This window comes from Centruroides sculpturatus, unplaced genomic scaffold, assembly GCF_000671375.1.
Source record: "Centruroides sculpturatus isolate CEXI.00-Female unplaced genomic scaffold, Cexi_2.0 scaffold147, whole genome shotgun sequence".
Taxonomy (NCBI): domain Eukaryota; kingdom Metazoa; phylum Arthropoda; class Arachnida; order Scorpiones; family Buthidae; genus Centruroides; species Centruroides sculpturatus.
The window spans coordinates 582,576-597,206 of NW_019384357.1; the positions used below are offsets into that span (position 1 = coordinate 582,576).

At 27.5% G+C, this 14,631-nt stretch overlaps 1 protein-coding gene and 1 pseudogene across 1 annotated transcript in view; one reads left to right on the top strand and one right to left on the bottom strand.

Annotated features, from left to right (window-relative positions):
• The window catches only part of LOC111640095 (calcium homeostasis endoplasmic reticulum protein-like), a 92,947-nt gene that overhangs the window by 61,683 nt on the left and 16,633 nt on the right, over window positions 1-14,631 (top strand). The window contains exons 15-18 of the mRNA XM_023386096.1: window positions 1,186-1,317; window positions 4,963-5,254; window positions 9,836-10,147; window positions 12,608-12,777. Coding sequence (XP_023241864.1) covers window positions 1,186-1,317; window positions 4,963-5,254; window positions 9,836-10,147; window positions 12,608-12,777 — 906 coding nt within the window. The remainder of the gene's footprint in view (window positions 1-1,185; window positions 1,318-4,962; window positions 5,255-9,835; window positions 10,148-12,607; window positions 12,778-14,631) is intronic.
• On the bottom strand, window positions 8,514-9,274 carry LOC111639996 (annotated as a pseudogene).

A 14,631-nucleotide genomic window follows, 5' to 3' on the forward strand; every position in this document is an offset into this window, starting at 1 on the left:
TATTTTATTAAGTTTTAATGTGAAATTTAAAAAATCATTTTATCATGTCTTATTTTTAAATATGTCATTAATAAACACAATCATTAGAGACAAATAGTGAGATGCAAATTAAAATGAATAAGCTAGATTGTGGAATAAATTTATGATAATTTTCTTTATTTTATGATCATTGCATAATTAACATTTTGCTGAATAAGTTTAATCAAATTATAATACAATACAAAATTATAAAACAAAAATACTATAATTGGTTCTGTTAATATAACTTTATATTTCTATATAATTTCACTCATTTCAAATTTTGGAAGTTTAGATACTGAAATTAGTACATTAAGTTCATAAAAAACTGTTAGTACTGTATAAATAANAAAAAATATATATAAAACAGAAAAGATAAAAAAATTAGTGTTAAGTTATTTTTAAGTTATTGTTACATTATGTTATGTAAGTTAAGTTTTAGTATCATTTCCCTTCTCCCTCTCTTCCTCCACCAGTTTACACCTCCACCGTCGTCTATCCTCAAATGTAAAGTGCAAATAAAACCGCATTTTTTAAATCAATTATTATTCTATTATGGTTATTTATACATTTACAACTACAAAATGCATTTTTCAGTGTTTTCCTTACTATAGTTATTTTTTTTAATGTACTACTTAGCTTTAATTTGAGTGTGTTTTTCGTGTTGGAACGAATTATTTGGTTTTACATGTAATCATATGGGGAAAAATGATTCACCTTATGACATTTTCATGATACGATCTCAGTTTCGGAACGGATTAATTTCGTATCCTGAGGTACCACTGTAGTCTGAATATGTGATCCAAGATGGATCCCATGTTCATCATGTTTGGATGGATTACATCTTGCATTAGGTAAATGCTTTTGCAATCTGAAGGAGTTAAGTTACTAAGTGAAATCACAGCATACTTCAGGTTTCATTTTCTTGAGAATAAAGTAAGACACTTACTTTCTGATATTTCTTCTTATATTTATTTACTGAAAAGTTATTACTAAATCATTCAAACTTTTCAAGATTATTACATGTAAAATTTCTTTAGTTTGGAAATAATTTAATGCTTAGTTATTTAAATAGTTAATGTTGTCATTTGTAAAATAATAATTATTAGTTTTAAAGAATATATATTCAAAACATAATATGATGATTATATTTTATATATGTTTTAGGCAAGTCTTATCACTGAGCATGCCAATAATATAACACCAATTACAACTGCCATCCAGAATCAGTTTGCTCAGTTACAGAAACAGCATCAGGATTTCATTGCACATCTTACATCACAATTACAGCAAATACAAGTAAGTTGTTTAATTTTGAAATACATATTTGTATGTACTTTATCAAATGATAAGTAAACCTTAATTTAAATAGGTAAAATTTTAAACATTTAAGGAAATGTATGTTGTATTTAATGAGTTAAAACTTCAGAAAACTAAAGTATTCAATGAAGACAATGTTAAAAATCATTGTAGTGAAAACAACATAAAGTAGTAATTATACTGAATATATTTATTAAATTAAATTAGTCATATTGCTTGCACATTATATCAAAAATTTCTGTGTGAAATTACAAAATTTAAAAAATTAATTGTAAAATAGAAAATTAAATCATTGTTTTATACTGAAAATGGGACAGGTTTCTCTTGTTATCATGACTTTGTTCATTGTACTAATTAAATATATGCTAATTATATTTCGATTTGTAATCTAACTTTCATAAAAATTATTTTAAATCATTTGATAATGAATTATACTTACTGATATTGTGTTGTTAGATTAGAATCAATAATAATGCATCTTACAATTAGCATAATTTAATATAGTTTTATAACATATATTTAATTAAAACTTCATTTTATGAATTGATCATAGATCAAAAATTGTAAATTGATATTTTATTAAGTTTTAATGTGAAATTTAAAAAATCATTTTATCATGTCTTATTTTTAAATATGTCATTAATAAACACAATCATTAGAGACAAATAGTGAGATGCAAATTAAAATGAATAAGCTAGATTGTGGAATAAATTTATGATAATTTTCTTTATTTTATGATCATTGCATAATTAACATTTTGCTGAATAAGTTTAATCAAATTATAATACAATACAAAATTATAAAACAAAAATACTATAATTGGTTCTGTTAATATAACTTTATATTTCTATATAATTTCACTCATTTCAAATTTTGGAAGTTTAGATACTGAAATTAGTACATTAAGTTCATAAAAAACTGTTAGTACTGTATAAATAATTTTATGAAAGCTCAGATGAAAAATTTAGGAATATGTTTTTAATATAATAATCTGTCATAAAGATTTGTGTATACAGTCACTGTTTCTCAAATTATGAAACCTCAAGTTTAAACTTCAAATATCATTTCTTGTAATTATTTTAATAAAATTTAATTTGATAAAATTATAAAACATTCCAAAACATTTGAATATAAAGAAAAATTTTTAAATATTTTATTACCATAGCAACCTCAATCACATTATATTATATACAGTACATAACTAGCTGTTTCCCGCGACTTTGCCCGTGGAGGTTTTGCAAGCAAACCCCATTTATATTCAGTATTTCAACAACCATAGTAATTGTTATATAACACCTACTGCTGAGAATGATGAGAATTGCTGAGAATCAAATGAACTGTTTTCAGTTTGATCAATTTTCTGAAACGTTTACAATCGTTTTATAATCGAACCAATATGCAATAACAAATTCTAATTTAAAAAGGTTTGAACATCTGGTTAAAAAATCGAAATATATAAAAATATTTATAACAATGTCTGAAATGTTATTAATTTAATACACTTAAGTACTTAATGAAGACTAAATGTAACAAAAAATCACATGTAAAACAGTACAGTAGAAGCCATTTTTCCAGTTAAGCCTTAATCCTCTCCCTCACTTCTCTGCAGGGGAATTTCGAAAAATCCTTTCTTAGTGTGCGTTTTCATGATGTACCCTAACTGTGTACCAAATTTCACCTCTAGGTTCAGCGGTTTTCTCTGGGCGATGATGAATCAGTGAATCAGTCAGGACAAGCAATTTTATACATATAGATTTATTTTAAAAATTTGATTCTACAATATATAAACAAGAAAAGAATTGAAAGTTATTGAAAATATTTTGAGATGAAAATTTTTTAGACCATATAAGTATTTATTAAGTAATACAGTAGAGCGTCGTTTATCCGAATCAATTGGGGACTGGAGTGGTTCGGATAACTTATTTTTCGGATAACGAATCATGTACGAAAAAATATATTAATTTATCCCATGTTGAAATTTCTCTCCGTTGCGTGTCGCTTCGCGTTGAATTTTCGTCGATGTTAAGCCTAACAAAGACTATTGTATCGTTAAAAATTATTTTTTTATTTTGTACAAACAAAATAAATTTATTGAAAAATATAAAAATAATAAAAAATTATACTTCAGATGTTAATTTAGTATAAAAAACGTAAAATATTTGAGTAGCCGAAGACATAGCCAAAGATTACAGCGCCACAGCACTAGCGAAAATTTAAATTTGCCGACTGGAATGCTTTCGGATAATGGACGTTTCGGATAACCAGCTTTCGGATAAACGACGCTCTACTGTATATGTATTTTTTTTACTCTATCCAATTAAATATTAATAAAAGATATTTTCTTTATCAAGCAAAAGTAATAAATTAATATATTTTGAAATAATATTGAAGAAAATATTAATAAAGCAGTAAAAGGAAGATTATTTAAAATTTTCTTATAAAATTTCATTGATTTCATAAACTTGAATAATAAAGTTCAAATAATTGTTTGAAATTTGATATGAGTCAAGCACTTTGATAATTTATGTTAGATTCATTAGATTCAGTTTTGTTTATTAAATGTAATAAAAATAAATTTTTACAATTATTAAAATCAAGTCCTATTTCATACATTTATTTATTGTGATTATTTAAATTTATGATTATATTAAAACAATTACATTCTATTTAATTTTTCTTTAATTGTATAAACTGTTTTGTTGGAGTTATATGGTAACAACTTATTTTTGCAAAATTTTAAGAAAAATCTTCCATAATAAATTCATTTATTATCAGTTTGTATACATAAATTTATAGTATAGTTATCATAATAAATTTTTTAAATTAAATTTAAAAAATTAATGTAGATTATTATAATTATATTTATTATTATCATCATCATATTACCATTGAATTGAGTCTTATTTTTTTACATTTCATTATAAGGTACATTCAAATGAAATTATTTTTAATATTTGTCATGATTACTTAATTATGAGCTTATTTGATTTTATACTTTTATTCTTATTAATAATATACGTATATGAATTATTTTATATGTAATAATTATTTTAGCACTGGTACATGCATGTACCAGTGCTAAAATAATTTGTACTTAAATATCTGTCTTATTTATCTACAAGAAACCCTGTCACAGAGTATTATAGTGGTAAACAATAATAATAAATTTTTGAAGAGAATATTTGATATTTTAAATTCTTGAGTATAGTGTAATAAGAATTCTGGAATATCCTTCAAAATAATCTTGAAAACTTTGAAAAAATAAGATATTTTATTTATTGTTTTGCTATTTAAACTGGATTATTCTGTAGGTAATAGCATCTTAAACATATTCTATAAACAAAAATCATAATTGATACAGATCATTATTTGTTTATAAATTGATATTAAATCATTATTTATTATTAAGAATCTGATTGATTTTTCATTTGAATATACCTTAAGTAATCATTTTGATTTGATGTAGAATATTAAATTATTTTGAATAATTTACATAGATATATGTGATTTATTTTCTGAAACAAAAATTAGATTATATTTGATGGAAAGAAGGTAAATTTGAAAAACCAAGTGATTTATTTTTACTTTCATTCCAATAATAATTTTTTTCTCACGACACCATAGCAAATCCCATATCAATTCCCATCACAGAGTCAGGTTCCACCAATGGCAGGACAACAACAACAGCAACCTCCATATATGGTACAACAGCAACCACCTCAACAGCAACAGCAGCAGCCACAACAACAACAACAACAACAACAAAATCAACCTCAGCAACCAGCTCAGCAGCAGCATCATCCAATTCCAACAATACAAACTTCTAGTCATCAGTATGGACAGTTACCTTCAGAAGATCAGCAACATACATCAGGACCACCACCTCAAGCACCACCATCTCAACAGTTACCATCAGGTCAGTTTCTGTTAGATTATTGTTTTTTAATTTAATTTCAAGAATGTATGCAAAAGTCTTCTTAATATTGATTTTTTTTAAGTTAGATGGGTATTGCTATGTATATTTTTTACTAATAAACATTAAGAAAAACAAAATATTCTTTCTATCACCAGTACAGTATGTATTTCTATTAATAGTGCTTATTAAACTTATATATCAGTTTAATAAGTCCTATTAATAGAAATACACACTGTACTGGTGATAGAATATTTTGATTAAATTAAGGACATTGAGGCATATTAAATTAAGAAAAACACTTTAATCAAAAGAAATATACATATTCTTGCCAAATTAGAACATTTGGATATTGTTTTCAGTTTTATAATGTTATCAGAATTGACATGTATCAAAACATACAAGTTAACAATACGCTTATAAAACTTTGCTTATTTAGAGTTTGTAATCAGAGGTTTTAAATATTATTGGTGATTTCACAAATTATAGAGGACATTGTATAAATTTAAAATGTCAGATGCAAATAGGGAAAGTTTGTTTATATTAACTTTAAATGATGTCTTTTGTGCTGTTAAAGTGGATATAAGTTAATGTTATTTGAAGAAAATGTAAAAGTATAGTGAATGCAAATTAAATTAATTAATATAATTTGCATCAGGTTTTAAGAAAATTGTTAATAAAATTTTTATTGGATTATGTTTTAATCCTAACGTTTATTCCTTTACCTCACTAAATCAGTATCATTATTTGTAAAAAGAAAAATTTAACAACAACAATTGCAAATGTACTTGTTTTGCTACAAGTTCAGAAAAATTTAAACACATTTGTAAATTATTTTTGTTGGTCCATTACTGGTTGAGTGGATAACACCACTGAAAACTGATAGTTGTCATATGTTCAGGCCTTCATTTATGTACTAGCTACATACATTTTTTGGGTTTCTTCATTTGTCTAACATATAAATAGGAGCAAGTTTCCCTTGGTAATTAACCCATGTATTGCTTTATCCCACCAATGATCTAATCCATTATTATTGTTTGCTTGTAGGAGAGTTACAGTTTTGCTTAGACTTATCATAGTATCCAACTTATTATTATTTATATTTCATATTCAAAATTTAACATATATAGGCAGCACTCATATAACATGGAACTTCTCTTTCACTGTTTTACTCTAACACAGGTTTGTAGGAAATCTCTCATAGCATGGTATTTCTGAGCTTTCTGTGTGAAGTAAAACCTTGCTATTAGATGTAATTTTTTGACATTTTCATTAATTTAGTGAATCCTCATGTTAGTTTACTAGTTGTTTAATAAAAGATTGGGAAATTTTCATGCTATTTTGTTGGAAGATCACCTTGTTAGCTTATCTGTTATATGATGCAAGAATAATGTTTTATCTTTTCATCTACCTGATGTATACTTTGGCACAAAAAAAATATTTGGAGTCTTTTTGGAGCAATCTAAAGGATACTTAAAAACACAGATTACTCATATTTTTATCTATTTGTGTTAGTTAGTGTTGTTGTCATTAGATGATGTCAGTTGACTGGAGTCATCAATTATCTTTAGGTAAACAGGAATTTTTAAGCTGTCATTTTAGGCTGTCAGTCTTAAGTAGTATTATAAATGTTAATTATCCATTGTTTTAATTGTTACTTGTTTACAATAATAGTTTAAATTGCTATTATTTCGTACTTTACTCATATGCTCTCTGTTGTTAAGGACAGTATTGATAAAACTAACAGGCATACAAATTATGCTGGATGAATTATTGAAATAAGAAATGCCATCAATTTAAAATATTGTACTGTGAGAAAATAATTATAGATATTATTATTATCTGAGCCTGAATTTAAGCAAAAAAATTCTAGTTTTCAAATAAAGAGGTGACTCTGAAAGTTTTGCAATACAGGAATAGTATAAGGACTTAAACAAAATATTTTTTATTTATGTTCAAAGCACTTTCCTCTAGCTAAAAATGCACTTATGTAGTTGCTCTTTCCAAAGATAAAAAGCATGACACCATTCATTTTCTGGAATTTTAAATACTGTAAGGTCTCGTTTTTTGCGGTGGATACGTTCTACAGAAAAGCGCATATAAAAAATTCGCATAAAAAAAGACTTTACTTGCCTTGAAAAAGTAGGGATACGTTCCGTAATTTTCTAAAATTGCATAAAACCAAAACAACTACTTATTATAAAAATGAACAAAACACCGCTAAAATAAAATTTAATTTCAAAACAATTACAGTTTATACCTTTCAATGCGAAACTCAGAATGATGTAATAGCGACTTGTCGATGGTATCATGTACAAGGGGAATCCCCGAATTGCAAAAGCTCACTCTAAAAACAAATCACTGACATCTGGATGTGAAGAGTTAATTAAAACCCCTTTAGTTCCTCGCCTGAGTTAACTCGGGCAGGTTACATAGCGTTTCATAAAACACGGTCCTTAAGGCCATTTTGGAATTTTTTTTTTGAATTTTTGGAATGTTTTTTAAGTCTCCAAATTTTTTAAAAATATTTAAAAATATACGGCCAGCTAGTGTTCACCCTACTTTAAACCCTTGTCCTCCCGCGACGTCTATGAGAATGCCCCGGGAAATCCAACTCCAGCTGTGTTCAAGGTCATCCAGATGTGTAAACAATGACTCATCGGTGTTAAATTTCACAGAAGGGCGAGACAAAGGAAGTTAAACTTTGAAGCTTTTTCTTCAAAATTAACGCATTTCTTTCTTTTTTTTCAGTTTTAAGTATTTTTTATGTTTAATTACATTTATATCAAAAATTGCTAGGAACTAAAGCGATTAAGGTAGATCTAGCTGTCCTTTACATCCATAAACGTTATATGTCAGTGGAACAAATGGAGTGAGCTTTGAGCGTTCTACGATTTTTGGAGACTGTCTATACGCGGGCTTCTTAAACAAGCCTATATGTATGTTTGTCCAAGAAATTTTTGGATGAAATACAAACTGCACAACTTCAAAATCGCATAAAAATAATCCGCATAAAAAGAGACCTTACAGTACTATATCAGGGGTGGGCAAGCAAGAGGTCAGTGAGAGCTGAAATGTAGGTTTTGCAAAATGCATGGGAGCCGCAGTTCTGTACTTTTTATTATTTTGTACTGCAGTTCTGTACCGCGATTTTATTATATAATATAAATATTATATAAAACAAATATTGAATTTTTTTAATAAACATATTTTCACAAAATTGTGGAAATAAAATTGTAAAAATAATAATTAAAAGCTGAAATTAACACTTTAAGCAAGAGCTGCATATAACTCAAAAAGAGCCGCATTTGCCCATGGTGGTACTGTATTAAGGAAGTTTCAGTTTCATCCTCTGTGTTAAATTTGCAGCTCCTCAAATGTTTTTGAAATTAAAAAAATAGCCAGAAGTCACACAATGCCAAATCTGATTAATATGGTGGATGTTGAATGATTATCATGATGCAAAATTATTTTTTTATTGCTCTTTGCCTTTTTACAGTTGTTAGAATTGGATCATTTTTATGGATCCATACTGACTTTTTTGACATGTGAGATAGTTATAAAATGGTGTGTATGTCTTATCACCTATGACTATCTTGGAAGTAATTTGGTGTCCACCTTGATTCAATATTTCCAGAGTTTTTTTAGAGATTCTGACATGCTCTGACTTGGAAATCTGTTAACTGATCAAGACACTACTTTTTTAAACATAACTCCTTATGCAGAATGTCTGCAACTGCAGAGACTCCAATCTGTAGTTTCTCCTGTACCATTTCATAGGTATCAGTACATCTTTGGTCTTATGCAATCATACATTGGACAGTAGTTACATTTTTAAGAGTCATTGCTGTTCATGGTTGCCCTTCACATGGGTTCATCATGGAAGGAAGTATGATACCTCTGAAATTTTTTGTACCACCTGAACACAGTAGTAAAGGATGTAGCATCATTCCCAAAAGCCAATTTCAATTGTTTATAGCAGTCTTTAATATTTAGTCTATCACAAAAATCATAGTAAATCATTGTACAAACTGCTTCTCTAGAAAGTTCCATTGTTAATATTAGAAAGGGAGTCTGTCTCATTTAGATTAAAAGAGATTGATAAAATTTGTTTATGCATAATGTGTCATATGAACTTTATTATTAAAAAAAAAAAACACTTAAATTCATCACGAATGGTTTTCTTGTATTGCAAAACTTTCAGAGTAACTCTTGTACAACTTTGATTACCTTAAAATGGCAGTATTTTTGATTATTTACTAATAAAATTTTTATTTATTATTAATTTATAATAATTATTAATTATTTTGGAACTTATTTATACTTTAATGTTTATGATTTATTTGTATAACGTGAATTGTACTATTATTTTTTCATCTGTTTCTTGAAGGAATTGATTAACTACTTCAAAGTTTAAGAAATACAACAATTGAATAGGACTATAAGCTCTGAGCACGTGCTGAAAAAAAAATTCTAAATTTTAATAACCTTATTAACTTTATGCATAAATAAAAAATTTGAAAAATATAATTTTTTAAATTAAATATTTTGTGTAACTTTTTAATGTTATTTTTATTTTTTCAGGTCAAGGATCAACGCCAGCAATGCCACAAAATATTCCAATGTCTTCAAATAACACTCTTGTACATCCAGGTGGTATGGTTACACCTCCATTTAATAATCAAGTACAACCACCACCTACATCTCATCAAGGCCATATGACAAATGGTCCACCACCACCTCAGTTTGGAGGTCCACATTATCCTCCTCCTCCAAATTTCAACCAACCTCCACCTACATATATACATCCACCACCAAATTTTGGTCAAATACCACAACATTTTTCACAGCCTCCACCACAAAATTTTACTCAACCACATAGTAGTATGGCTCCAAGTAAGTAAGCTCAATTATTTTAAAAAATATATTATATAATTCAAAGATGTAATATTCATTAAACATTTGTAAATGTAATTTGTTTTTAATGATACATGTTAAATGATTTTGATGAGTTGCATAATTCTGGAATATAATAATGTTATAAAACAAATCATTTTTAATAGTCATAATCACAAAAGAAAATTCTGTATTTAATTAAATTGGTGATTCATTTGTATTTATGAAATTTATATTTATTAATAGATAAATTATGCTGTAGTTGTAAACAAGATAATGTTTGTCATAAAATATTTTTTTTAAGTGTACTACTTTATTGGTTCTTGAAGAAAGTTTATATTTTCTCCAGTTTAAAAGTTAAAGGATCAGAGAAAGAGATAATCTAAGGATTTTATACTATCTGCTATATTTCTCTAGAAAAAAGATAGTATTCTTATGAAGCCAACCACACATAGACATGTTTGAAAAAATTTTAAAAGCCAAATTTCTATTTTTATAGGTTCCATTGTATTATCAGATATCATTTTATATACTGAAGAGAGGTGAGGAAAACCTATACCTCATATTAAGATTTCAGAAGAAAACAGTGCCTATGTATGGTTGGTTTCATAAGAATAGTATCCTTTTCTATAGAAAGGGAATAGTAATGCCAATTCTCTTAAAATATTGAGACTGTTGAAATTTATTATAAAAGTTATCAGAACTGAGAAAAGTTCCTGTTAAAAGTTTGAGATTTTTTCTTAATATTGTATGAATTTCTACAGAATAATAATTTTAATAGAGCAATGATCACTGGATTAATAGTAATTCTGTAGCAATTCATCCAAAATATTTTCTCAAAAATCTTAGTTTAAGGTATTGCTCATTTACAATAACACAGCAGTGATCAAGTCATTCTTCATGATTATTTTAAGAGTTTGTTTTACAATTTTAGTCCAAACTTCTCTGTCAGTACAAATTTAGAAATGTTTAGTATTTACCGAAATTAATTATGTGAATTTCACAATTTTGTGAATGAAACTTACTTTATATAGTCTCATAATGTAGTGAAAACATCTATATTGAAAGATGAAAGTATTGAGCATATCCTGTGGAACCATCTACTTAATGTTTTCCCTCTAGAATATTTTGTGATTTTTAATGTCCAAACTTTATAGATTATATTCATCTCTAAAAAAATTATTTCTATATAAGTATGTATGAAAAACTCAATACATTTTAAACAAAACATGTGGGAAAAGTCTCAATTTACATTCCAAATGCAACTGATAGAATGTCAGAATCACGTACATATTTGGAAAAGCGCACCACAATTTATGTCAAGTTTCAATTCTTCACCTCTCTTACCATGTTTCCCCGAAAATAAGACAGTGTCTTATATTAATTTTTGCTCTGAAAAAGGCGCTAGGTCTTATTTTCAGGGAATGTCTTATTTTTTCCAAGAAGAAGAATTCATATTTATTATTGAACAAAAAAATTCCCAAGTTGAACTTAGACGAGAGTGACGTATATCGAACTGTTGCCTTTTTATAGCGTCAACATTGAACTCGATGACCAATTAGTGCTTACTGAACCGTAGCACTATGCAAATGTCATGTGGCATGATTCCCGGCCGACCAGTTAGCCATCACTAGCCGTAACGTTATGCAAATCTGTGATTCCCAAGCCATAGTCTTATACAAATCATGCTGCGTGGCGTAATTGTCTGCTGACCAATCAGTGACTGTACTTTCAAAAAGCCAACGGCCACTTTCAACTATCTGTTGATGACCGTTACGACTAAAAAAAAACTTCGCTAGGTCTTACTTTCAGGGGGAGGTCTTATATTTTGCAATTCAGCAAAATCTGTGCTAGGTCTTATTTTCTGCGGATGTCTTATTTTTGGGGAAACACGGTAGTAACAGCTTATTAAAGGAAATTACCTTTTTTTATTGTAAATTTTTGTCTATTTTTTAAAACAAATTTTATTGCTGTGTATTATTTACCATGCTTTACCAGAAATGTAATGTTTCATAGTTTGCATACCATATTATAATGTTGCATGCATATAAAGCAACTATTTGTTAACAACAGTTGCTTTTTTTTATTATAATTAATTATTTGATAATCAAAAAGGGATGTTTTAAGTATTTTACATTCTAATATATAAAAGGCATGATAGTTTGTTATTCATATATAGGCATTTTACTGTGTTTTAGTTGTGTATTCAGATATTGATTAGGAGATTTTGACATTGTAATGCGTTATAATTTTTCCCATTTAAAACCATGAAAAACAGACTCCTGGTTAGCATTTCAAGCAGAATATCTAATTTTTATTAATGGATTATTGATGTTAAATGGGTGATTCCTGTATTTGTTGAAGTTTTTTAAACTTTAAATGCTTATTGAAAATTTTTTGCTTTATAATGATGTCGTATATTGATATTATGAATGAATATTTTGATCATTTCTTTTTTAGATTTGACAACAGTAAATATTGTTGATATGGCACAACCTATCCAAAATTACCATCCATTAAATAATGATGTACCATTATCACAACCAATTCCTTTAGATTCCAAAGATACTCTTCAACCTTCTGTGCCATATTATGATTTGCCTGCTGGATTAATGGTTCCTATTATTAAGGTACGTTTTATATTTTCACAAACATTTATATAAACTTATTTAGCTGCATTTTTAATTATCTTAGCTGTTTTACAGACACCAATGATTATTTTAAGTTAAACAATATGTAAATTAACAAGAAATAAAAATATAGGTTCAACAAATAGATAAAAATAGATGAAAAATAATTAACTTTTTATACCTTGCATTCTCACAATATCAATGTTTATATTTAAATACAGTTTTCTGTTACAGAATTATAAATTTCATTTTAAAATTGAATATGACATGTACTGGGTGTTTTTGCGAGGAAGTTGCAATATTTTATATTGTGTTCAAGCTATGGGATCCAAAAGTGTCTTCTAAACATAGCCCGCCCTTCAAATGCATTGATTCAGTACAAGAAGGATTAAAGGTTCAGGCTAGCTACTTCTTAAGATGCTGCTCTGCTGCTGCCTCTTAAGAGGTTTTTGATTGATTCAAGATTGAGGTTTTGTGTTGTAGTAAAGTGTGAAGAAATGAAAAAGGATCTTATTTTTTTTTTTAATTAATAGGAGAATTGGTCATCATGATGCTCTCTGGAGTTCTCTGGACAAAAAACTCAACTACACCTTGAATGTGTTCAAAAATGCCAAGAATTATTTGAAAACAGTTGAAAGACAATCTATTTCATGTCGAGTAGAAGACCTTATGTTTTTGCAAAACATAAAGTTTTCAAGATAAAAAGCTGAAGGACAGTGAGATTGAGGTTATTCTATGCAGTTGACAGTGCTGCACAGCAGTATCTGAACTTTCAACCCTTCTAGCACTGAAACAATGCATTTGAAGGGCTATGTTTATAGTAAGGGTGCACCGATTAATCAGTAAGTAATCGGTAATCAGCCGTATCGGCCACTTAGCCGATTAATCGGTATCGGCCATTCCCCCCGATTAATCGGTTTCGATAATCGGCCAATTTTACATTTTGGTATTTTTGTTAGAATGTTACGTACAATGCTAGTAATAAAAACTAATAAATTTCTGTTATATATTTATTATTTATTACATGACAAACTGAATATTAAAAAAATTTTACTAATCAAATTATTCCTTTTATCGATACATATTATAAGTATAATATAACGTATAATATAAAGTTTAAACTTTACATAAGAAAAAGTATTGAATAGGTTAAGAAGAAAAATTAAATTTTTATTTGTTTCATAAGTTTAAAGTTTAAACATATAAAACAAATAAAAATTTAATATTTAAACTGTAAAACCCTTAAATTGTAATGCAAAAACATGAGAATTTCATCATTTTCAGGGCATAACCTATTTTTTGCCGGCTCATAAATGTTACCTCCAGTGCTGAAAATTTTTTCACTTTCAATGGAAGATGCTGAGGCACTTAAATATTTCATAGCTATTTTGCTCAAATTAGGGATAAATGTAAATATGTTTCTAATTCTTGATCGAAACGTTTGTTCGTCTCTTTCGTTTTTTTTTTTTTTTTTTAAAAACATGCTATTCTTCATTCTTTCGTTTACCAGAAGCTAATTCATCAAATAAATCAGAAAAACTTAGAAATTCACCTCCATCTTGATCACCTCCAGAAGTAGAAGCTTCAGAATTTAATTCTTATTGAGATTTCCTCTAGCATATCCTCTTTTTGAAATTTCATTTTGAATCTAATAAAAATGACAAGCATAAAGACTTGTTTTCTATATATGCTGAAAATCTTTTTTTATTGGATTTTCTAGTTCTTCTGTTGTGGTATTAATGCCACTAAAGGAACTACTGATCTTTGCTTTTGATAAGAATAATTTCAGAGTCTCTATTGTGGGAATTATTGAAGATGAAGTGGCTTCTCGTTTGCTGGCTTTCCACAGTAATT